At 65.6% G+C, this 22,215-nt stretch overlaps 2 protein-coding genes across 4 annotated transcripts in view; one reads left to right on the top strand and one right to left on the bottom strand.

Annotated features, from left to right (window-relative positions):
* The window catches only part of MYO7B (myosin VIIB), a 105,566-nt gene extending 90,437 nt beyond the window's left edge, over nucleotides 1-15,129 (top strand). Inside the window, exons 31-48 of the mRNA XM_059927697.1 lie at nucleotides 1,065-1,232; nucleotides 4,366-4,483; nucleotides 4,571-4,697; nucleotides 5,762-5,928; nucleotides 6,890-7,071; nucleotides 7,993-8,123; nucleotides 8,439-8,596; nucleotides 8,759-8,912; nucleotides 9,411-9,566; nucleotides 10,197-10,302; nucleotides 11,099-11,212; nucleotides 11,430-11,517; nucleotides 12,605-12,711; nucleotides 13,184-13,369; nucleotides 13,596-13,712; nucleotides 13,935-14,018; nucleotides 14,203-14,322; nucleotides 14,736-15,129. Of these exons, the coding sequence (XP_059783680.1) occupies nucleotides 1,065-1,232; nucleotides 4,366-4,483; nucleotides 4,571-4,697; nucleotides 5,762-5,928; nucleotides 6,890-7,071; nucleotides 7,993-8,123; nucleotides 8,439-8,596; nucleotides 8,759-8,912; nucleotides 9,411-9,566; nucleotides 10,197-10,302; nucleotides 11,099-11,212; nucleotides 11,430-11,517; nucleotides 12,605-12,711; nucleotides 13,184-13,369; nucleotides 13,596-13,712; nucleotides 13,935-14,018; nucleotides 14,203-14,322; nucleotides 14,736-14,837 (2,385 nt within the window). The 3' untranslated portion in view covers nucleotides 14,838-15,129. The remainder of the gene's footprint in view (nucleotides 1-1,064; nucleotides 1,233-4,365; nucleotides 4,484-4,570; nucleotides 4,698-5,761; nucleotides 5,929-6,889; nucleotides 7,072-7,992; nucleotides 8,124-8,438; nucleotides 8,597-8,758; nucleotides 8,913-9,410; nucleotides 9,567-10,196; nucleotides 10,303-11,098; nucleotides 11,213-11,429; nucleotides 11,518-12,604; nucleotides 12,712-13,183; nucleotides 13,370-13,595; nucleotides 13,713-13,934; nucleotides 14,019-14,202; nucleotides 14,323-14,735) is intronic.
* A 555-nt stretch (nucleotides 15,130-15,684) lies between these two features.
* The window catches only part of LIMS2 (LIM zinc finger domain containing 2), a 41,301-nt gene continuing 34,770 nt past the window's right edge, over nucleotides 15,685-22,215 (bottom strand). For all 3 annotated transcript variants that reach the window (XM_059927698.1, XM_059927701.1, XM_059927699.1), the window contains exons 5-10: nucleotides 19,833-19,982; nucleotides 19,015-19,165; nucleotides 18,042-18,134; nucleotides 17,405-17,453; nucleotides 17,164-17,239; nucleotides 15,685-16,540 (exon numbers count right to left, since the gene is read on the bottom strand). In XM_059927698.1, coding sequence (XP_059783681.1) covers nucleotides 16,393-16,540; nucleotides 17,164-17,239; nucleotides 17,405-17,453; nucleotides 18,042-18,134; nucleotides 19,015-19,165; nucleotides 19,833-19,982 — 667 coding nt within the window. In that variant the 3' untranslated portion in view covers nucleotides 15,685-16,392. The remainder of the gene's footprint in view (nucleotides 16,541-17,163; nucleotides 17,240-17,404; nucleotides 17,454-18,041; nucleotides 18,135-19,014; nucleotides 19,166-19,832; nucleotides 19,983-22,215) is intronic.

A 22,215-nucleotide genomic window follows, 5' to 3' on the forward strand; every position in this document is an offset into this window, starting at 1 on the left:
TCCCTGCCCGGCCGCCTCCATCTCGTCCCTCAGCCGTAGGTTTGCTCAAGCCTCTGGGGTTTGGGGCACCTGCAGCAGGTGGGGAAGCCCTCCCATCAGCCCCAAGCCCACCTGGCCTCACCAGGGCAGCTGCTTATGGGGCAGCAGGGCCTGGGGGTCAAGAACATGGCCTTGGAGCCCCGGCACTTGAGTTCAGGTCCCACCTGTGCCTCTTCCTGGCAGTGTGACCTTGGAACGTTAGGTCACCTCTCTGAGCCTCTGGCCCTCATCTGGAAAGTGCAGAGTCACCTGAGCTTTCTGTATGTTTGTGAGACTCGAGGGAAGGGAGCTCGTGCACCTGAAGTCCTCGGGCAGCACTGCACCTGTTCAGTGGGTGCAGACCTCCCGGGCCTGAATCGGAGGGTGCTGCCCTGGAGGTCGGAGGCAGCCATGGAGTCCTGGAGGCCGGCCTGGAATGGGGCAGTGGGCAGGGAGAGGCAGGGGCGAGGGGAAAGGGGCCCAGAGGGCAGGCAGCTAGGTGGCCGGGCAAGGTTTTGGTCTCCCGGGAAGAACAGGGCTGCTTGGAGCAGGAGCCCTGCTCTGTGCCGTGCACGCTGGTGCCTTACACAGGCTTCCACCCACATGAGTCCCGCAGAGGCCACACAGGGGTGGCCACTGGTCACCTTTGCCCAGTGAGGACTCGGGGAGACAGGGTAAAGGCCTCGCCCACACTCACCCCACTCAGACAGCAGTGTTTGGGGCTCCACCGAGGCCTCAGAGCTCCCTCCCACACATTCTCTGGCTCCGGAGGGCCACAGGGGATCCCCCCCCTTGTCCTCAGGCAGAGGCTCCGCAGGGCTCAGGCCAAGGCCGCTGGGAGGTCCCTGCCTGCCAGCCGGAGCCCAGCCCGCGTCGGCGCCCAGTCGGGGCCCGCGGAGGTTCTGCCGTGGTGGGGGAGGGGCAGGTCCTGCCTAGCGGAGGTGGCTGGTCACCTCTGCTGTGCCGGGGCGAGAGCGTCCTGGGGGAGGGTGGGCCCTCAACGCCATCCCCCCCCCCGCCCGCTGTGTGTCCCCCGGGCTGTGCAGGAGGAAGAGCTGGTGCAACTGCTGGCCCAACACTGCTACGTGCAGCTCGGCACCTCGGTGGGGAGCCAGGCCGTCCAGGAGCTGCTGCCCAGCTGTGTCCCCGCCAAGCTGTACAGGACCAAGACCCCAGAGAAGTGGGCCAGCCTGGTCACCGCCGCCCACGCTGAGGTCAGCCCCCCAGAGCCTGTGCACTCGGGCTGTGCAGCTCTTTTTGGGGCCCTGGGGGCCCTGGGTGTGTAGAACGGTTGGAGACCCCGTTACGAGTCCCCACTCATGGGGGTTTGGGAGACTAACTTGCCGCTCAGCAGAGCCCTGTCTCTTCAGGTTTAAAGAGTCTCGTTCAGGTCCACTCCCTCTGACAGGCCCGTTCCGTCTTCCCTCCTCCTTCCACGGTGGCATCCTGCATAGGTCAGGGCGGCTCAGCCCCGCACCGGTCTCCGCTGCAGCGTCGGGCTGGGCCCTGGCCTTCCGGCGCGAGAGGGCATCCCCAGCTGCTGACCGCGAGCACGCCCTTGCCTCGGCACCGGTCCCACCCTGTGAGGCCCCATCCTGGCCCCAGGCCTTACGGTGTCCCCTTGCTGGGCCCCGTGTGCCCGGGGCTGGCTCTGGACAGCAGGGAGGGCTGCCCCTCTCCTACCCCTGCTTGGTCAGCCCGCACCAAGTGAAGGCGGCTCCCGGAGGCGCACAGCCTCCTCCCCAAGCCTCTGCCTGCACCTCCCAACGCCCACTCGTGTTCTCGGGATCACCCGCACCAGCGGAGGTTTCTGCTGCTCCTGAACTTCCACCCCAAGAGGGGACAAAGACAGGCTGTCTGGTTCAGTCCCCCTGTCTCTCTGCCCCTCCCCACAGGGCTGTCCCAAACCCGCCCCTCTGTCAGAGCCTCCTTCCTCATAGGGTGCTTTGCTCTGCAGCGTGGCCTGAGGGTGCAAAGGCATCTCTGAGGACCTGGCTGGCTGGCGCAGCTGCTGCAGGAGAACTGTGCACGGGGGGTTACTGAGGATACAGCCCTTTGGTTAATGCCTCCCCTGCATTAACTTGCACTGGGGGCCAAGAAAGAACAGGACAGGCAGTGGGAAATACGAAGGCAGCATGGCGCCTGTTTGGCAGGGGTTGACAGCCCAGTGGCAGGGAGATAAGCCCCGGGGGGAGTGGCAGCAGGGCCCATCCAAGTGCGGAGAAGGGCAGGGAGGATGACCAAGCAACACGCTCTCCTTTCTGGCAACACAGAAGGAGGGGCTCAAAGTGGGTCCGTGGACAAGGGCCCTGTACACCTGCGGCAGGGGATGCAGCTTGCTCTGTCCTGCTCTTAGGGTGTCACAGTGCACAGCCCTTAGGAAAGGCTCTAAGAAGTCCTGCAGGACAGAAGCCTGATTGTCTTACGCGATGTTCCCCACACAAGCTTGACCACAGATGCCCTGTTCCACAAGGCAGTGGCTAGCATACCTTGGGGACAATCCTTGCACGGGAATTTGGGGACGCAAACCCTGTTGGTTGTTTCTGTTGTTTCCCAGCCTGAGTGGACGTGTTTACAGGGGAGAGACCACGGACGTTTTAGGGCTAGTACGAGACGGAGGGGAACAAGAGAGGCACACGACCCCAGATGAGCATGAGTGAGAAGTGGCTTCGTAATTTGGGAAGGGGGAGTTGGGGTGAGAGTAAAGAATTAGGAAATTCACACCACACTTTTTCCAAAGTGGACATAGTTTCACTGATTTTTTTCCATTAAACACTTAAAACCTGGGCATTACCAAATAAACCAGAAAATACAGACAAATACAAAAACAACAGGGAAATCACCAATAATATCACATCAAAGCGCTCATCCCTCTTAAGCTTGTGGCGTGTGTCCTTCTAGACTGCCTTATTCACACGTACACAACGGAGACGTGCATATGATTGGAGTGAGAGAAACACGCCTTTTTTTTTGGCTGCGTTGGGTCTTCGTTGTTGCACATGGGCTTTCTCTAGTTGTGGCGAGCAGGGGCTACTCTTCCTTGCAGTGCGCAGGCTTCTCATTGCAGTGGCTTCTCTTGTTGCGGAGCACGGGCTCTAGGCACGCGGGTTCAGTAGTTGTGGCACACGGGCTCAGTAGTTGTGGCTCACGGGCTTAGTTGCTCTGAGGCATGTGGGATCTTCCTGGACCAGGGCTCGAACCCGTGTCCCCTGCATTGGCAGGCGGATTCTTAACCACTGCACCACTAGGGAAGCCTGAAACACACCTTTTTTAAAAAATAAAAATAGGATTATCATTAGATAACTTTAAAACATGCTTCTTTACTTCACTTAATAGTTTGGGTCCCTACTTCTGTGTCACTAAATACCGATCTCTCTGTTTTTAAGGGCTGCATAGTACTGTATTCATGAGTTATAATTCACTTCACTGATTCCTACTGATGAATGTTAAGGTCATGCCCCATTTTTCACTGTTAAAACAGCAAGGCGAACCTCTTTGTAGATACAACTTTTGTATGTTTGCCGGTTATTTCATCAGGATCAATTTCTAGAAAAGGGATTTCAGAGTGTGTGAATGTTCTAAAATCCTTGACACCCGTTGCATACTGCCAAGTCTCAGGTAGGATGTATCAATTTACATCCCCCAATCCAGTATCTGAATGTTACCCAACCACCTTTTAAAGTAGGAACAAGAGAAATAACATTTTACTCAACACACTAACAAGAAAGCTCAGTTGGATGTTACAGCCAGCGATGAGCACAGAGCAGTGAGATGGGGAGAGGGAAGGGTGAAGGTGGGGAAAAGCCGAGGACGGGGGAGGAAGGAAGGTGAGACCAGACTTGGTGCGGGGGTGGTTTGAGGTGAAGGTGCCTGAAAGACGCCTCCCAAATGTGCAGACGAAGAGCTCCGCAGAAGAGAGGCAGAGGGGGGCACCAGCAACACACGGACACACACACACCATGGTTGGCCTTGGGCACGGAGCAACATGCAGCCCCCTGAGGCCAGTGTCGGCGAGAGCCCGCCTGAGCCCGCAGACGGGGGCCCGCAGACACCTGCACGTGACCCTCACGGTCTTCCAGGCTGAGGCAGCGAGCAGGAGCCTGGCCCTACAGCCTCTGGAGCTCTGATGCTGAGGAGGGGAAAGCCTTCCTTCCTTCTCAAAACCGCCCGTGAGGGGTCCTCCCCAGCCCACCAGAGCCTCCCACCCAGCCCTCGCCAGCACTGGCCTGGCTTTAGGCAGAGGCTTCACAGAATGATCCGGCGCATGAGCGCCCTGGGCGCTGGGTGAGTAGTTAGGTGGCGGATGATGAGTGACGGAGGTGACGCATCATCGTGTCCCCCGAGCAGGCGCCATACACCCAGAAGCGGGCCACGCCACTGGCCGTGCAGGAGCAGGTGGTGGACACCGCCTGCCTGAAGTGGCCGCTGCTCTTCTCCCGGCTCTTTGAGGTCACCACACTCTCAGGTAACGGCGTCTGACCGGGTAAGAGGGTGCGGCTGGGCCCACACCCCGGGCCAGCCCAGGCTTCACACTTCTGTCTCCGTCCGCCAGGCCCCCGACTGCCCAGGGCCCAGCTGATCTTGGCTGTTAACTGGAAGGGGCTGTACTTCCTGGACCAGAAGGAGAAGATGCTGCTAGAACTCTCTTTCCTAGAGGTCATGAGCCTGACCACCGACAGGTGGGCGCCCTGAGGGAAGAGGCCCCAAATCTCTCTCTCCCCACAGCCTCAGCCCTTGGGGGCTGCAGGAGAGACAGGGAGAGGAGGAGGGACATTGTCCCTCGGAGCCCGGCTGGCTCATACCACATCACACGTGTGCTGTGATGGCCGTTGGATCGGGACCCACCTTCCACTGTCCCAGGGCCAGCACATCACGCGTTGCCTTCTCAAGCTTCCTTTAGAACCCAGCCCCCCTGGAAAGGGGCACATAAGCTTGCAGCCTCCAGGGTGTACGTTCACCTATAGGCTCCTTCCCTTCTCACGGGTGGGAACCACTGACGCGGAGGTGCCAGCCATCTGGGAGAGGGAGCGAGGGACAAGGCTGCGTGCGCAGGGCACAGAACAGCACGAGGGCGGACTTGCACGCCTGGTGGGGCCTCGGACGCCCTGTCCCTGTGCTCTCCGTGGCCCTCACCTTCTGAGAAGGCCTCCGTGCCCTTCGGGAAGGCCTGCTCGTGCCCTGCCAGAGCCCCTGCTTGGTTAAAGCACAGCCCGCTGTGGCACGACCACTGTGGTCATTACCGGTGTGTGCAGGGCGCAGGCCGGCCACCACTCACCGGGGCACACCGTGCTGGGCGCTCTCTGCTATGCCAGTAAGTGCCCCCAGCGCCCCCAGTCTGCACATAAATGAACGGAAGCACATAGAGGCTGGGTAGCTCGCCCAAGCTCGCCCCAGGCTGGTGCTCCATCTCAGCGCCACCGTTCTTTGCGGTGGCCCCGTGGTGGCCCTCCACGCTGGCCACCACCTTGCCTGCCCGGAGCTGACCCACAGACTGGGGCTCAATACCACCACTGCGTTTGGAGCCCATGGGAGCCTAAGCTCTGGCTCACCTGCCCACACACACGGCGGGGCCTGGGACCGGGGCAGACTTGCTCGCAGCCCCTGGCCCTGCCATGGCTCTGGACTCGCTGCTCGGTTTCCTCATCTGCAACGCAGGCGGGTCACCCCTCCGAGGCTGCCGAGGGGCTGACCCAGGGGGAGGGTGGAGTAGACCTCTGGTCACATTGCCCCCTTTCCCCCTCAGGGAGGCCCAGGGTGGGCAGAGGCTGGCGCTCTTCACGCTGCACGAAGAGGAGTTCGAGTTCAGGTCCCCCAGCAGCGTGGCCATCGCCGAGCTGGTGGCCATGTTTCTGGAGGGCTTGAAGGAGAGGTCTGTGTTCGCCATGGCCCTGCAGGACAGGAGAGCCACAGGTACCCAGCCTGGTGGGGAGGGGACCCGGTGAGGGTGGGTGGCTTGCTCCTGCCAGGTCCCGGTGGTCACGTGGCAGGCGGGGCACAAGGACTCGAGCAGAGAGAGGGAGAGAGGCCACCAAGCACTCGGGGGGCAGCGGTAGGCAAGGCCTTCCCATGTGCAAGATGAGGGGACTCCGGGAGGGGTCTCAAACCCTCCAAAGTGAAGTGCGCTGAGGGCTGTCCTCGCGCCCTCACCTGCAGAGAACAGCTGGGCCACCCGCCCGTGCCTTGCCCACCATCCCCACAGCTGCCCTGTTGTCCCATTTTACAGGCAAGGACTGGAGGCTCAGAGAAGGGGCGCAACTTGTCCAGGGCCACACAGCTCAGAGGGGGGTTGCGGGCGGGGTGAGCCCGGGCAGTCGAGTTCTCGGCCGCGGCTTCCCTGAGCACGGCTGGAAATCAGGCTTCAGGAGGGAGGGGGCAGGGGAGGGCTGTGCACAGGGTCTTGAGTGCAGTAAGAAACGTCAGCAGAAGCTTTGTCCCTGGGGCCCATTCCATCCTCACAACAGCCCCAGGAGGGAGGAATGACTGTTCATTTTACAGTTGAGGAAACAGGCTCAGAGAGGTCACCCAGCTCCCGGGCAGGCTTGGTGACTGCCAGCTGGTGTTCTGTTCCCTTGGTCCACCTCCCTCCCGGCTTGCCAGCCATCTCCTGGTCAGGCGTCTGAGCAGGTCTCCCCAGCTCCTGCCACCGCAGGCTCTGTGCCTGTCCAGGCCCCCTGAGGGCCAGAGCTCTGGGAATCCCACCACCAGCTCACTGTCAGGGCGGCCTTGGGCCCATTGCTTTGCGTCTCCATTTCCCCACCGGTCAAAGGAGATGGCCCACAGGATGCCAGCACAGCCTGTGGCCTCCGCTGAGCCCTTGGGAAACGGCGTCTTCTCTGCCCCGTGTGTGTGTCTGTGTGACCTGGATTTGTAGAGGATGCCACCCTCCTGCCCTTCAAGAAGGGGGACTTGCTGATCCTGACAGAGAAGCAGGGGCTGCTGACCTCTGAGAACTGGACCCTGGCCCAGAATGACAGGACCAAGAAGACGGGGCTGGTGCCCACGGCCTGCCTCTACACCATCCCAACGGTCACCAAGCCCTCAGCACAGCTGCTGGTAACTCATATGCTCTCCTGCCCTCAGCTAGGCACCCGTGGGCACCTGGGGAAGTGGCCGAGATGCCCGGCCTGGGGTCCTAGCTCAGGGGCGGGGGACCCACCTCACAGATCCTGGGCAATCACGTCAGCTCTGCCAGCCCCATCGTCCTTCTGGGGTGATGGAGAGGCAGGAAGTGCTTGTGCAGTGAGTACCTGGCGCAGCGCCCGGCATTTAGTAGGTGCTCAATCAGGGGGCATCCCTTCCGCCCCTCCCACCAGGGGGTGTCCTGGGGATGCATCCGTCCTTGTCTCAGCCTCATTTAAACTCTGACCCAGGGGGGCTCAAGTCTCCCTACCCCTGACAGCCACCCCACCCCAGCCCCCAAGACCAGCCCCCCAGGGAGACAGGACAGACAGGCCTTCCAGCGTGCGTGTATTGAGTGCCAACTGCGTGCCCCGCGCCTGCAGTACAGGATTGAACACAGTAGTATCTCCGCCCTCAAGGAGCACTGGGACGAATGACGACTTGATGGCAAGTGAACGAAGTGCCACCAAGAAGAAGTACCTGTTGTTATGGGAGCAAATCCTAGGGCGGGGGCTTGCCCTGTCTGGGAAGGTATCCCTGAGGGACTGGCACTTGTGCTGAGGCCGGAAGGAGGTCGGGGGCCAGGCTGTCAGGGTCAGGGTGAGAGATGTCCCTGAGGAGAGGTGCCCCAGGGAAGGGGAGCGTGGTGGGCCTGAGAGCCCTCCTAAGGGAAAGGAAACAGGTTCAGAGACGTTGAGTCACTCATCCTGGGTCACACAGCAGGTGACACAAGAAGGGTAGACCCAGGCCTATCCAGCCCTGTGGGCCGGCCCCTCCCGAGTCCCTGAGGCAACCAGGCCAGGAGGAGCTAGTGGGCAGGGGCTCCTGGACACCCACAGACCCGTGCCCTCACAGAGCTTGCTGGCCATGCCACCAGAGAAGCGGAAGCTGGCAGCCCAGGAGGGGCGGCCCGCAGAGCCGGCCCCCGAGGAGCAGCCTGAGGAGAAGCTGCACACCCTGGAGGAATTCTCCTATGAGTTTTTTAGGTGACTGCCCTGCCCACCCCCAGAACCCACCCCAAGCAGCCTCTCTCTGCTTCCCGGGGGCCGGAGGCCATGAAAGCAGGTGCACTGCCCGCCTGGCCTCGCTGGGCAGGGAGGGGACCCTCTGACCCTCCCACGACCACCCCGTTTCTGAGCTGCGTGCTGTGGGCACAGAGGGCCTCCCCGTGGGGACCTGCACTGGAGCCCGGCGCTCTCCTGCCACTGTGTGCGCGTGGCTCGTGGTGGGGAGGGGACAGAGAGGAGCACGGGCAGAGGAGGCCTGAGGAGGGCCCTCACCCCCGCCTCGATCCCGGACAGGGTCCCAGAGAAGGAGACGGTGAGCAGAGCTGTGCTGCCCCTGGCCCGGACCCGGGGCCACCTGTGGGCCCACTCAGCCGAGCCGCTGCGGCAGCCTCTGCTCAGGCGCGTCCACGCCGACGCCGAGCTGCGGGACGTCGCCTGTCGGATCTTCATCGATATCCTTTCCCGGCCAGCCTGCCCCGGCCCCGCAGCCCGCCCGCCAGGGGGCCAGATCTCCCAGGGCACAGCGCTGCCCCAGGGTCCGCGCGGGGCGGGGCTCGGGGGTCAGCGGTGACAGGCAGCCCCGCCCGCCGGCGCGTTCTCCTTGACGGCCGCACCCATCCTCAGGTACATGGGCGACTACCCCTCTCGGAAGGCCTGGACCTCCCTGGAGCTTACCGACGAGATCTTCTCGGCGGCCCTGCAGCAGGCGGCCCTGCAGGATGAGGTTTACTGCCAGATCCTGAAGCAGCTGACGCACAACACCAAGAGGTCTGTGGGGACCGGGGAGGGGCAGAGGGCACCGCGCGCGCGGGTTGCCATGCCCACGGCCCCCTCAGGCCTCGCCCCAGCCCCCGAGGCTGTGTCCACTGTTCAGAGGGGGAGGCGGCCCCTCATAGAGGCGACCCTCGCAGTAACGGTGGGAAGGTTGGGACCCGGTGTGTCCCCGACTTCCTGGGCTGGCCAGAGCCGGCGGGGAGGCAGACCTGCCCTGGGTCCCCCTCTCTCCTTTGTCACCTGGGCAGGCCCTGGCCTCTCTAAACCTCGTGCCCTACTCCACAAGATGGGCACAATAGCACCCCCTCCCCTGCTCGTGGGCAGGGAAGCCTTGGCGGCATTGGCAGCAGGGCAGCGGCTGCCTTGCCCAGGGCCTCAGGCAGGCCTCAGCTCATAGCATAAATCCTAAGAAGCCCCATCTCCCCGAGGTGCCTGGCTGGCCCGGGCTTCCGGGAGGGGCCCCTCCTGGGCTGACCAGCGCTCCACCTGCAGGCACAGCGAGGAGCGGGGCTGGCAGCTGCTGTGGCTCTGCACCGGCCTCTTCCCGCCCGGCAAGGCGCTGCTGCCCCACGCCCAGAAATTCACAGACACGCGGAGAAGGGAGCTGCTGGCCCCCGACTGCAGCCGCCGCATCCAGAGGGTCCTGAGGTGCGCCTGACAGCTCCTAGGCCCCCGTGGCTGCCTGTCCAGGGCAGAGAAGGAACTGCCCTGAGGCCACAGGATGGCCTTGATGTCCCCAGCCACCTGTGTGTCCCCCTAGCCCAGCCCACAGGAGTTGAGCTCAGACCCATCCCTGCCAGCCCGTCCTGCAGTTCTTCCCCGGCTCTGCCTGCCCTCCAGCCCTGGCTTGGCCTCCTGTGTCTGTGGGAGAGGGTGGGGTGACCTGGTGAGCAGACGTGACAGTGAGTGGCAGCCTGGGTCGCGGTGGGGAAGGTGGGTGTCCCCGTCCCCAACCCCCCGCCCAGCTGTGTGGGAATGAGGACACGACCCACCCTGCCTACTGGTGCCGGGCCCAGGACCCCTGGCCAGCCCGGGTCCCCTCCCCATGTGTGTCCTCAGAACCTCGGGGCACCTGGGAAGGGAGGCCAGGCTGGCCGATGCTGCCTCCTCTAGGCCACGTGCCCAGCACCGCAGGCAGGGCAGCCCCCAGGGAACGGCGGTGGTCTCGGGGTGGCTTTTGTTTGGTACCTGGCGCAGAGCTTAGCTTAGAGGCTGGTGACGGGCTGGGCCCAGGTGAGGGTGTCGGCTGGCAGGTGCAGCGTGCACTGTCTGCTCCAGGACGGGGCCCCGGAAGCAGCCCCCGCACCAGGTGGAGGTGGAGGCCGTGGAGCAGAACATCTCCCGCATGTGCCACAAGATCTGCTTGCCCAACAACACGAGCGAGGTGAGCCCCTGCACCCCCCAGGGACCCGCAGCCGGAGCAAGGTCCCTCCCCACAGGGGTCACCCGAAGAGAGCCGGGAGACACCGCCAGACACGGCTGTTTCCAATACAGAGTGGATGGTCTCCCCTTCAGCGCTCTCCTAGCCCTGCCCCGTGTCCCCCGAAACTACCGCTTCGCCCCACCCCGGTCCCCATGAGCGTGAACTGAGTGCTGGGCGCCCTCAGGTGCCCCGGGCCGCACGGGGGAGGGATGGGCCCCGGGGCGGCGGTAGTGCAGTCAGGGGTCCGGACGTCCCAAAGGTGTGGGGGGCATTCCAGGCCGGGCACAGGGGCGAAGAGGCCACAGGGCTGGGCAACAAGGCTGAGTCCCAGGGCCTGGGGGCCCCGGCCCCGGGACACGGTGAGCAAGGGCCGCCATGGGGTGCCTGCGGACAGAGCCCAGTCGGCCTCTGGGGACGGCGGAGGAGACAGGTGGGAGGCGGGAGACCCTCGGCCAAGGGGCAGCAGTGCAGCGAGGGGACCCTCACAGCCCTCCCCAAGCGGACTGTGGCCTTGACAAAGCTCCCACAGTCTGGCGGCAGGCTCTCAGAGCAAGTTCAAAAGGCTGGGACTCTTGGGACCCCAAGACAGCGAGCCCTGTGACCAAACAGCGCACACATCCGGCCAGGTTTCCAGAGAGGGAGTCTTGCCCTTCTCAGGACAGGGCAGGCGCGAGCCCAGCCGCAGCCAGCAGGCTGTTGAGGGTCACCCCGGGCCGAGCCGCGTCCTGAGGCGTTCCCCTGCCCCCTCTCTGCCCAGATGCTGGAGGTGGGCACCAACACCCGGGTGCGGGAGGTGTGCGACAGCATCGCCGCCCGGCTGCAGCTCGCCTCCTGGGAGGGCTGCAGCCTCTTCATCAAGATCGCGGACAAGGTGCGCGGCCCAGCAGGCCAGGGGCCGGGAGGGAGGGCGGCCGGGCGGGGGTCTCCCACCTGCGCTGGGCCGGGCCCCCCGCGGCACACAGGCTGAAGGGACGTAGGCGGGAGGGGTCGGAGCCCCAGTGCCGCACCTAGCCTCCCAGGCTAGAGATGGGTCCCTGGATACCGCACACCTGCGTGCCTCCCTGTGCCCTCCTCTCCACCCGCCCCAGGTCATCAGCCAGAAGGAGGGAGACTTCTTCTTTGACTCCTTGAGGCAGGTGGCCGACTGGGTGAAGAAGAACAAGCCCCAGAGGGAAGGTGAGAGGAGGGCTCTGTTGGGCAGGCTGGCGCCAGAAAGGAGGCGAGGGGCCGGGAAGGAGGGGAGGGGAGGGGAGGGGCGGGGAAGGAGGGGTGGGGCCGGCAGGGAGGGGTGGGACCGGCAAGGAGGGATGGGGCCGGGAAGGAGGGGAGGGGAGGGGAGGGGAGGGGAGGGGCGGGGAAGGAGGGGAGGGGCCGGCAAGGAGGGGTGGGACCGGCAAGGAGGGATGGGGCCGGGAAGGAGGGGAGGGGAGGGGAGGGGCCGGGAGGCCGGGAAGGAGAGGTGGGGCGGGAAAGGAGGGATGGGGCGGGGAAGGAAGGGAGGAGCCGGGAAGGAGGGGTGGGGCCGGGAAGGAGGGGAGGGGCCGGGAAGGAGGGATGGGGCCGGGAAGGAGGAGGGGGGCGGGGAAGGAAGGGAGGGGCGGGGAAGGAGGGATGGGGCCGGGAAGGAGGAGGGGGGCGGGGAAGGAAGGGAGGGGCGGGGAAGGAGGGGTGGGGCCGGCAAGGAGGGGAGGGGCCGGCAAGGAGGGGAGGGGCCGGGAGGCCGGGAAGGAGAGGTGGGGCGGGGGAGGGGTGTTGCGGGGATGTGAAGCGGGGCAGGGTTTGTCTGCCTCCTGGGCCAGGGGCAGGCGGCTCCCCGCGCCACTCCTGCATGGCTATGCCCATTCACTTATTCATTCATCTCATTACCCTTCATGTTCCCTGGGTCATGGGTAGGCCAGGCCCGGGGCCAGGCGGTCAGGCCCTGCCCCTGGAGCTCTCCCAACTCCGGCAGGGGCCGGGCATGCGGCGGGCCTAGAACAACACATGGCGGGACTGCGGGTGGTGGAGGGTGCGCGGGGGCCTTACCCCTCGGGGAGATCCGCGAGCGCTCCTGGGGGAGGGGCTTCTACACTCATCCCGAGGGGTGAGGAAGAGCTGGGGGCCAGGGAGGAAGAGGTGTGGAGGCTTTCCAGCTGGGGAGGCCGCGGTAGCAAACACAGCGGCGATGCGAGGGGCCAAGGGGCAGGGTGCGGGGGTGGGCGGGCAGCGCCCCGGGCCTGCTGGGCCAGGGACAGGCTTGGTGCTCACTGCCGCCCCTGTCCAGGGGCCGCTGTGACGCTCCCCTACCAGGTGTACTTCATGCGGAAACTGTGGCTCAGCGTGGCCCCAGGGAGAGATGTGAAGGCAGACACCATACTCCATTACCATCAGGTACCCGGGCCGCCCCTCCTGGTGGGCGTTGGGGCCACGCTCGCTCCAGCCCACACCTGCCCTGAGAGTGGAGCACGGCCGCCTTGCCCCTGGGCACCCAGCTCCCGGCCAGGGCCTCACAGAGGGCCAGCCGCGCCCCTGAGGGCTCTGGAGCCAGGAGCAGAGGGACAGCGGCGTCTGGAGACAGCGGCCGTACCAGCACCTGCAGCATGCCTGCCGGGGCGGGGAGGCGCAGGGGGTCCTGCAGCCCGAGGAGCACTGGCCCTTGCCCTGAAGGGGTAGAGCAGGCCTCGGCCTCCACGGCAAGACGGCAGGGAGCCCTGCCTCCACTCAGCGGCCTTCCCTCTGCGGGACACCTTACCCTGAAGACCTTAGCTTTTTGCGGGCTCGGTCTCCTGGATGAGGGCGGGCTATCACATGAGTGTGAAGCAGGGGGCGGCTGCAGCCTAAAGTCCAGCTGTCCTTCACCCAGGAGCTGCCCAAGTACCTGCGTGGGTTCCACAAGTGTTCGCAGGAGGATGCCGTCCACCTGGCAGGCCTCATCTACAAGGCCCAGTTTGGCAATGACCGGTCCCAGCTAGCTAGCATGCCCAAGGTCCTGAGGGAACTCGTGCCTGAGAACCTCACACGTCTGATGTCCTCAGAGGAATGGAAGAAGGTCTGTGGCAGGGGCTGGGGAGGGGCCCCTCGGCTGCTGCCCCTACAGGGACCCCGCCCAGGTGCCACTGTGGGGGGTGGCCTGGGTCCGCTGTGGCACCGTCCCCGCGCTGTCCACGGCCTCAGGCAGCAGCTGCCGCTCTGGGCCAGGACCTCGGGGCCTTGTGTGACAGCCCCGTCGGGCAGTGGCCTCCACTCAGGCCCTCACTGGCCCTTGCTTCCCCCAGCGCATCCTCCTGGCCTGTGACAAGCACAGGGACATGACAGTGGAGGAGGCCAAGGTGGCCTTCCTGAAGTGGATCTGCCGGTGGCCCACCTTCGGGTCCGCCTTCTTCGAGGTGAAGGTAGGGTGCGCCGCCCCAAGCCCGGCCATCCTGGCCACGCAGGCCCCGCCCGGCTCTGGCCCCAGCAGCCTGAGCTTCTCCCCCAAACACGCCACGGGCAGGGCCAGCGGCCAGGTCTGGGGGAGCAGGTGTGCACGTGCGTGCGTGCGTGCGCGCGTCTCGGGGAGGGGCCGCCTGGCCTCCCAGGCTGCGCTGTGAGCGCTGTGACCCCTCCCTCCCCAGCAAACCTCGGCGCCCTCCTACCCGGGCACCGTCGTCATCGCCATCAGCCGGCACGGGGTTCTGCTCATCCACCCCAAGACCAAGGTAGTGGCGGGAGCCCGGGGGCTGCGCCAGGGTCCCGGGGCCCCTGCGCAGGTGGGGCGGCCCTCCTGGCCTCCCCCACATGGCCCCGTGGGCTCTGGAGGACCCCGAGCAGCAGCTCAGACTCAGGGCCCCTGGGCCGTCTGGGCTTTGGTTGGCTCCTACCCCCCGCCCGCTGTGCCCCCAGGACCTGCTCACCACCTACCCCTTCACCAAGATTGCCAACTGGAGCAGCGGCAGCACCTACTTCCACATGGTGCTGGGGAGCCTGGGCCGGGGCAGCCGCCTGCTGTGTGAGACCTCTCTGGTGAGCCCGAGGCCCGGGGGGCTTCTCCCAGCCCACACACAAAGGACCCAGAGGCTCCGGACACTGGGTTTCCCTGACCCTGACCCAACGCCCCTGGCCACCGGGCGAGTTGCTCCCTGGGAGGACGTGGCCCCCATGCCTGGGGTGGGCAGGCCAGGCTGGGCCGGCAGAGGAAGGAGGTGCAGCTCAGGAAGGGTTGGGCGTGTCACCCAGGGGGGCAACAAGGCCTGGCAGGGGGGCCTGTGGTCTCAGGGAGGAAAGGGGACTTGGGGCCCGGGCGCAGGAGCCCTGTTTCTCTCCTCACGCCCTGCCCGGTGTGTCACTGAGGCAGAGGTTGGGCCCCGCAAGCGCTGGCCCAAGCCCCGCTTAGCTGTACCCCTCAGACTCCCACCCCACCCTTCCCCCCCGTCCAGGGCTACAAGATGGACGACCTGCTGACCTCGTACGTGCAGCAGCTGCTGAGCACCGTGAACAAGCAGCGGGGCCCCCGGACCTCAGTCCCGGCCAATCCCTAGCAGCGGGGCCCTCTTGCCCATTCAGCCACCCTCCGCAATCGGGGGGTCCTGGTGGCACTTCCCGAGCGCCCTTCTCTGGGCCCAAGGCCTGCCCTCTGGCGGCGGGCTTTCAAGTCACCCTGTCCCCAGAAGCCCCAGCACCACCACCCTGTGGCACCCCAGGGCCCCTCCCCCAGGTGCTGACTCTGAGGGCCGAAGGGCAGGGCCGGGACAGGCGAGCCTCCAGGCCGACGGATGGATGACAGGGAGGACCCGTCCCCCCAGGAATGTTCAATAAAAGTTCCGCGGAGCAGTGGGGAGAGTGTCAGCGAGAGACGAGGGTTGGGCTGGGGCTCGGCTGGGCAGGAGGTCCAGCAAAGGGATCCTTCCAGGGAAAGCAAACAGCACTGCGGCCCGTCCAGGCCCAGCAGAGGACAGCTCCATTCTCAGGGAGTGACTTCCTTTGTGTCTCCCTCCTCCCTTTCCTTCCACCCCCCCCTCCCCTTCCCTTCCTGCTTCTCGGACTGCGGAGATGCTTTCTACAGGCCCCTCTGCACACCTTTCCTCCTTCCCCCGCCCGGCACTGGACATGGGCTGCCGCCAGGAGGGTCTGGTGGAGGTGGCCGCTGGCTTCGCTGCCCCGAGAGCGGAGCTGGATGCAGGGCCTCGGAGCCTGGGCTGGGCGCCCACGGCCCCGGCCCGCCCTGTCGGAGCCTGTCCCCCGACTCCACCCACCGGGCCAGCCTTCAGGGACTGAGGGTCTCTGTTGGCAGCCTGGCCCTGGGACCCCTGTCCGGTCTGGCGTCTGTCTCCCTAACCCCGCGGCAGCGTGTCCACCGCAATGTCACAAACCACACAAGCCCTGGGGTCGTGTAGAGAAGCCTTCATTCGTTGTGCAAGTGCAAGTCCCAACACCAGGGTCCCACGCTGTCCTCCCCGGAGGGCAGGAACGAGCCGCCCACCAGAGCCCACCACCTCATGGCCCCAGGTCGTACCCAGGGAGTCAGCGCGTGCCCTGGCGGCGGGTGAGCGGGGCCCTCCTGCTGCTGCATGGGCTGAAGGAACAGGACTTGCCGGCCCGGTCTGGGCACGAGGCTCCTGCTTGGCTGAGCGCGTGCGTGGTTGGGGGACCGCAGGGTGGTTCCCCGGGGGCGCCCACCCACGTGGCCCTGGGGTCCGGGCGGCCGCCTGGCCGTGGGCTACACCCGTGCCACGGGGGGCGGAGGCTGGCCAAGCTGCCACAGCATGTGAGCCACGAGGCCTCCTGCGGGGATGGAACAGGTCAGGACAGGCCGGCCCAGGTGACCCTGGCCCTACTTCTGTCCCTGGAAGACCTCGGGCTGAGGCTGTGGACGAGGACCTGTCACAGGCTTGCCACGCCCAGGCCCCTGCCCCGTGGCCTCTGGCCTCGTGGAAGGAGGGCGGGGAGGGACGGGACGCCTTGTGGCGGGGAGGAAGAAGATGCTGAGCAGAGAGACGGGCAGGGGGAGGCCACAGGTTCGGGCAGCGGGGGCGGGCAGCGAAGCCGCGGGGGGCAGGAGGACGACGGGCCGGGAGCGGGCGGCGGGCGGGCCTCTCAGGCGGGCTGGAGGCCCGCGGACTTGGGCTGCGCCCTGCGGGCTGCCAGCTCCGACAGCTTCTTCAGCCGCTTCTTCAGCTCCAGCGGGAACTTCTCGTAGCACCTCTTACACACGGGCTTCATGTCGAACTCCACGAACTTGTTCCTGGGGAGGAGGGGCAGCGGCCAGGAGAGCCGGGGTCTCCTCGGACCCCCGGCCCAGAGCCCACCACCTCCCCCTGCCGCAGCCTGTGTCCCCCGCCAGCCGGCCAGGTCCGGGGGGCACCTTCTGGCCGGACGCCATGGGAGACGAGGAGATGGGCCTCCAGGCCTCCCTTTCTGCCTAGAGACTTCTCTTGAATGCGGCAACTCCAGAACCTTCCCTCTTGTCCTCAGAAGCCGGGCCGCACCTCCCCTCCCCTCACCGCTCCAGCTGGCCTTCCCCCCTCGGCCTCCTAGGTGAGGTCTGGCTCCTCTGGCTCTGAGCGCGCTGCTCCCTGAGCAGGAGCGTCCTTCCCTCCCAGAGGCCAGCGCCCTTCCGAGTGCTGGAGGGCCGTGTGACTCTTCCTCCCTCTGTGCCCTGGGGGGGGCGGTCCCTGGACCTGCCTTCTCGGGGCTGGGGCTGCCCCTGCTCCCACTGCATCCCCAGGGAAGGTCCAATGAAGAGAAGAGCCCATGGCAAGCCGACTCCAACCCGAGCCCCCAACAGGCCCCAGGAGGAGGGAGGGGGACGCCCTGCAGGTCTCCGCCCCCCTTGGTCCCCGACCCCCGGGAGCCAGCACGACTTACTTCAGGGTGAGCCGGCTGTTGCAGGTGGAACAGGAGAAGCAGTGCACACACCAGGCCTTGTTGAGGGCCGACACCACTGTGCGGGGCAGATGGGGGCTTAGCGGCCCCCCCAGGCCAGCCACAGGCCCAGCTGTGCCCAGGGAGGGCCAGCTGGGCGCACAGCTGCAGGACCCACAGCCCAGAGAGCGCGGGGGAACGGGGCCTGGGGCGGGAAGGGGGCACGGGGACAGAGGGGCCTTACCATCGCCCTCGATCACGTGGCTGCAGGTGTAGCAGACGTCCCCGAAGAGCTGTGGACAGAGCGGGTGTTAAACACGCTGCAGGCATTCGTGCCCCCAGCCCGGGGCCAGGGGTGTGGCCCCCACCCGCCCCCCGCCCCCCCCCCAAGGGGCAGCTCTCATCAGCCACCTGGGCCTCTTGCCAGGGCACAGCCTCAGGCCTGAGGGCCCATCAGAACTACCCCCTGGGAAAGACAGCAGGTGGAGGCATTGCTCCCCCTAAGGCCCCTTTGCTCCCGCCCGTGTCCTGAGAAGTGTGGGCAAGGCAGTAACCCTGTCCTCTGTGCCAGAACAGCTGGGCAGCTTTGCCAGGCCTGGCAGGGGGGAGGAGATGGTGGTACACGTCACCCCGAGAGTCCAGGACTTCACACTGCCATCTCATTCAGTGCCCGGGGCAGGCCTGGGCCACAAGGCACGTTTCTCAAATGGGGACACGGAGGCCCAGAGGGCTGCCCCGGTCCCGAGACCCTGAGCTCACCGGCCTGGCCTCAGCACCCACGGCGGGGCCCCGGGGGCTGCCCCACGTCCTCTCCTGCCACTCACACAGCCCGCGCCCTGCCGGCTCCCCGCAGCCCCCGCCTCCCCTGCCCCGGGCCCTACCTGGTTGTAGTGGGTCTCACAGTAGGCCAGGCCCTTCTTCTCATAGTGCCGGTGGCCCAGGAACGGCTTCTCACACTTGGCGCAGACAAAGTGCTGGGGGGGGTGTGGGCAGGGAGGGCAGCGTCAGGCCTGGAGCGACCTCCCAGCGCACAGCCAGGAAGCGGAGGCTGGTGGGCGGGGGGCCTCGCTGGGCTGACACCTCCACGGACTGCTCCTGGTCAGCAGACCCCACCCCTTCCCTGATGCCCGGCGGCGCTGCACCCGCCCCGGGCCCACGGGGCGCCCTCGGCCCCCGTGTCGGCGCTGGCGAGGAGCCCGGGCCGTGGCGGGCTGCACCGTCTGCCTCTGGCGCCCACCTCTACAGGCCCAGAGTCACCGGACACGCCTTCTGCCCGTGGAGGCTGCGGCGTGTGAGGATTCACCCTCCCCCGGGGGGCCGGGGGCCGCGCCAGGACCCTCGCAAACAGGCCGCCCAGGGCAGAGACTGCGGGACACAGAGCTGGCCCGGTCACGGGCTTGCACGCCTCCCTGCCAGGTGGTGTCCCTAAGGCCATCAGAGCCCCCGGCGCAGGGGTGAGTGTTCCCGGACAGCCGGCCGGACACACCTGAGCACCTCGCCTGCAGGTGGGCCAGACACGCAGCCACTTCCGTCAACCGCAATCCCACAGGGCACCCCGGGCCAGTGTCCCCAAGGTGTTCCCATGACTTTGGAATCCTCTAGAAGGCCAGGATGGGGAGGGAGGGAGGGGGTGTGCCTGCGCGGCCATGGCCTGTGGGCTCAAGTCTCCTGGGTCCCGTGGACAGACCTGTCCCAGACCAGGGGTGAGGAGGGGTAGCACCCACGAGGAAGGTGCCCGCTGGGAGCCGGCCACGTGGCCTGGGGGCTGGAGGGCATGTGGAGGGGCTTCGGGGCCAGGCTGGCTGGGGACGGGAGCCGGGGCGCCCACCTGCTGTCCGGGCTGGCCTCGCTCACCTCCACGTGCCACTGCTTGCCCAGCGCGTTGACCACACGGCCCTCGATGGGCCGGCGGCAGGCCCCACAGATGGGGACACCCATCTTGTCATGGCAGGGCAGGCAGTAGAGCTCGCCCTTCAGCTCGCGGGCCTCTGCAGTCAGCTCCTTCCTGGAAGACAGCGTGAAGCCCCCGGGTGACCACCCTGCCCTTCCGTGGCCTGTCGTGCTGGGAGGGTCACCCCAGCCCCTCAGCGCCAGGGAAGCAGCTTCCTGAGACACGCCCGCCACCTCCACCCCCCACCAGCTCGGTCCCAGCAGAGCGCCCGGGACAGGCGCCGCTTTCATCTCTGCTCTCTCTGGAGACTTCCTGTGCCCCAGACGGGCCCCGGGGCACAGGATTCCCGCCCGGCCCTTGCAGAAGGCGGCCTGTGTCCGGCACAGATCTGTTCCCCGGGCCCCCGCCCTCCAGACCAGACTGGGCGTCTGGGACCGGCACGAGGGGATGGCTCCGTGGCCTCTCCTTCCTCCCTCATCCGCCCCACCTCACGCTCACCCTCCGCACCTGTGATTCCCTCCTCTCGGCTTCACCGGGGGGGCCCAGCCCTCCTTCACCCACCCTCACCTGTGAGTCCTCCCATCAGCCTCCCCTGAGAGACGTGTTTCCTGCAGCAGTGCCCTCCCGGACCCATTCTACCTGCCCCTGCACCCCACTCTCCGGACGCCCCTCTCTGCCCCCCTGGTGCTCCCCTCCCGCCCCGTCACTGCCCCGGGCGGCCGGCCCCCCTCCACCCGGCTCTCCACCTTCCCGGTCCGCCGGGCCCCGGCTGTGCCCCTACCCGCAGTGGGTGCAGCTGAAGTGGTCCGGGTGGTGGGCATCATTCCTGAACATGAGGGGCTGCTCGTCGATGACCAGGTGGCAGCGCTGACAGATGTACTTGCCCAGGCCCTTGGCCTTCTCACGGTTGTGGCAGGGTCGGCACAGGTGCCTGTGAGAAGTGAGCTGGGGGTCAGGGGCAGAGGCGCTCCTCTTCCTCCCCAGGCAGCCTGGGCCACCTCCCTGGAGAAGACGCCCCCAGCCCCCGCCCGCAGCTTGAACAGACGCCTGCCGGGAAGCCTCGGGGGCTCAGCTCGGTGGTCCAGAAAAGCAAGCTACCAGTCCTGCGGCCGGGAAGGCCACGGGTGCACCCTCTAAAAGGAGCCTCTGCACGGGACAAAGACCAGAAGGAAACACGGCAGCATGCTGGTGTTTGCCGTGTTTGGACAGTACAGCAACTGTGGTGCTTTTCTTCTTTACGCTTTTTCTGCGCCTAGGACATCGTGTGTGGACGAGAGCAGACGTTTCATGGACATTTGCCGAAAAATTCATTTTATTTTTCAAATGTCTTTTAACACACACGAGTAACCGTATAGTGACTTTCGTGCCCAGCCCAGGGGCCAAGGAGTGCCAGGCCCGTTGGGCCTGCACGCCTGCTTCCTCAGGGGTCGGCCCGACAAAGAGGAACCCGGACGTCTACAGGCTCTCTCTGTCTCCAAAGACAAGCGCAGCTGTGTCAGATGGAGGCCCCCAGACCCAGGAACTGTCATCACAGAGTCTTTTTTGTGAAGACCTCAGAGGAATTTCTGGTGCTACTCCCTCCATTGGGCCACAGCTGCGGTCTCCACCGAGAGAGAAATCAACATGGTTTCTGTTTCCTTGGGCCTCAAAGGCGGCAGCAATTTAGATTCAGGGTTCCCCGGGTGAAGACGCACAAAGGCCCCAGTGCACTGCTCCCATCCCCCACCTGCCACCCAGTCTGCAAGTGCTCTCAGCATCCGGGCCCTCCTTCCCTCCCTTTCCAGGTCCCCAACCCACTCTCACCAGCCTCCCGGCCACCTGATACCGGTGTGGGCCTCTGTTAGAGGCAGGTCAGGGAGTCCACTTAAGCGATGGACTCTCAGGCTCAGGAACCCCCAAGCGGGTGTGGTGGGCAGATCCTAGGTGCCAGGGCAGACAACTCAGCATCCACGCCCTTGACCGCAGTGCCTCCTACCGCGTTTGGGTCTGGACCGCCCTGTGCTTGCCCTGAGTGTGTCCTAGCTCCCCGGGGTGAAGGGCAAGGGGCCCAAGGGAGTGCCCAGCAGCCGCCTGCTAAGCCGCTGACCAGCTCCCAGCTGTGCTCTTCTGGACCCTGTGTGCCCCACCCAGGGCAGCGGCTCAGGACAGGTCTTCTGATGCGTACGTGGGTGAATGGTTGTAAAAGACAAGAAGGGAAGGACGGCGGGCGTCATCTCCCCACGACGACGTGGCCACCGAGACTGGAAGGTCGCCTCCTGGCCTGGGACCCCCGGCTCACTCTACCGGCCCAGGGGCCACAGACGTGGCCCGTGGCTTCAGTCCCCATCTCCCTTCCGTCCCCAGATCCCTGAAGCCCAGTGGGTTCTCCCCGCCCCACTCTCCCCCAGACACCCCGTGCCCCAGCCCCATCCCAGGCCTCCTGCCACAGCGGGGCCTCGCCACTCCCACGCCTGCCGCCTACTGCGTCTCTGCCACAGACAGGGCATTTATTCCCTACAACCCCACTCCAATCCTGGTGACTCGTCTTCAGCAGTAGGACAACTTGCAACCCATACGGAACGCTTTTTGTTTCAAAGATATAGAAAGTAGCGCAACTCCTCAAAATTCTGTTGCAACAGTCAGTGCCCTTAAAACCACTGCCATCAGTCACCCGACAGCAGCCAGCCAGACTCCCACATTTCAAGTCACCATGAGCCAGTTCTCCCAGACAGCCACCCCGGGCCACAGCAGGGAGGGGGGCTGCACACCCCACCGGCTCCCAGGCATGACAGAACTGCACAGTCCCGCTCTCTTGACGGAACCCCAGACGGGAAACGTCTTTTCAACAGACCTGATCCCAGCACCAGATCTAAGGGCAACCTGCAGAATTTTTTCCCAGGTAGAATGAAGATGGAACCTAAGAATTTTACCACTGAGCTGCAACAGAAGAAGAGAACAAAACACACACGCGTACAGCCTGAGTTTTAGAGTGACACACGCTTGAGTCCAAATGCTGGCTCGGCCACCCCACTGGTTTGTCGTTGGCCAGTTACCTCACCTCTCTGAGCCCCAGTTTCCTCGTCTGTAAAATGGGCAGTAATCCCAAGTGCACGGGATTGTGCGAAAGAAATTCAGACATTTCAGACAGTACTTGTGGCAGGTACTTCCCAGTGATGGCTGTGTAC

The sequence above is a fragment of the Balaenoptera ricei genome, chromosome 7 (assembly GCF_028023285.1).
Source record: "Balaenoptera ricei isolate mBalRic1 chromosome 7, mBalRic1.hap2, whole genome shotgun sequence".
Lineage (NCBI taxonomy): Eukaryota > Metazoa > Chordata > Mammalia > Artiodactyla > Balaenopteridae > Balaenoptera > Balaenoptera ricei.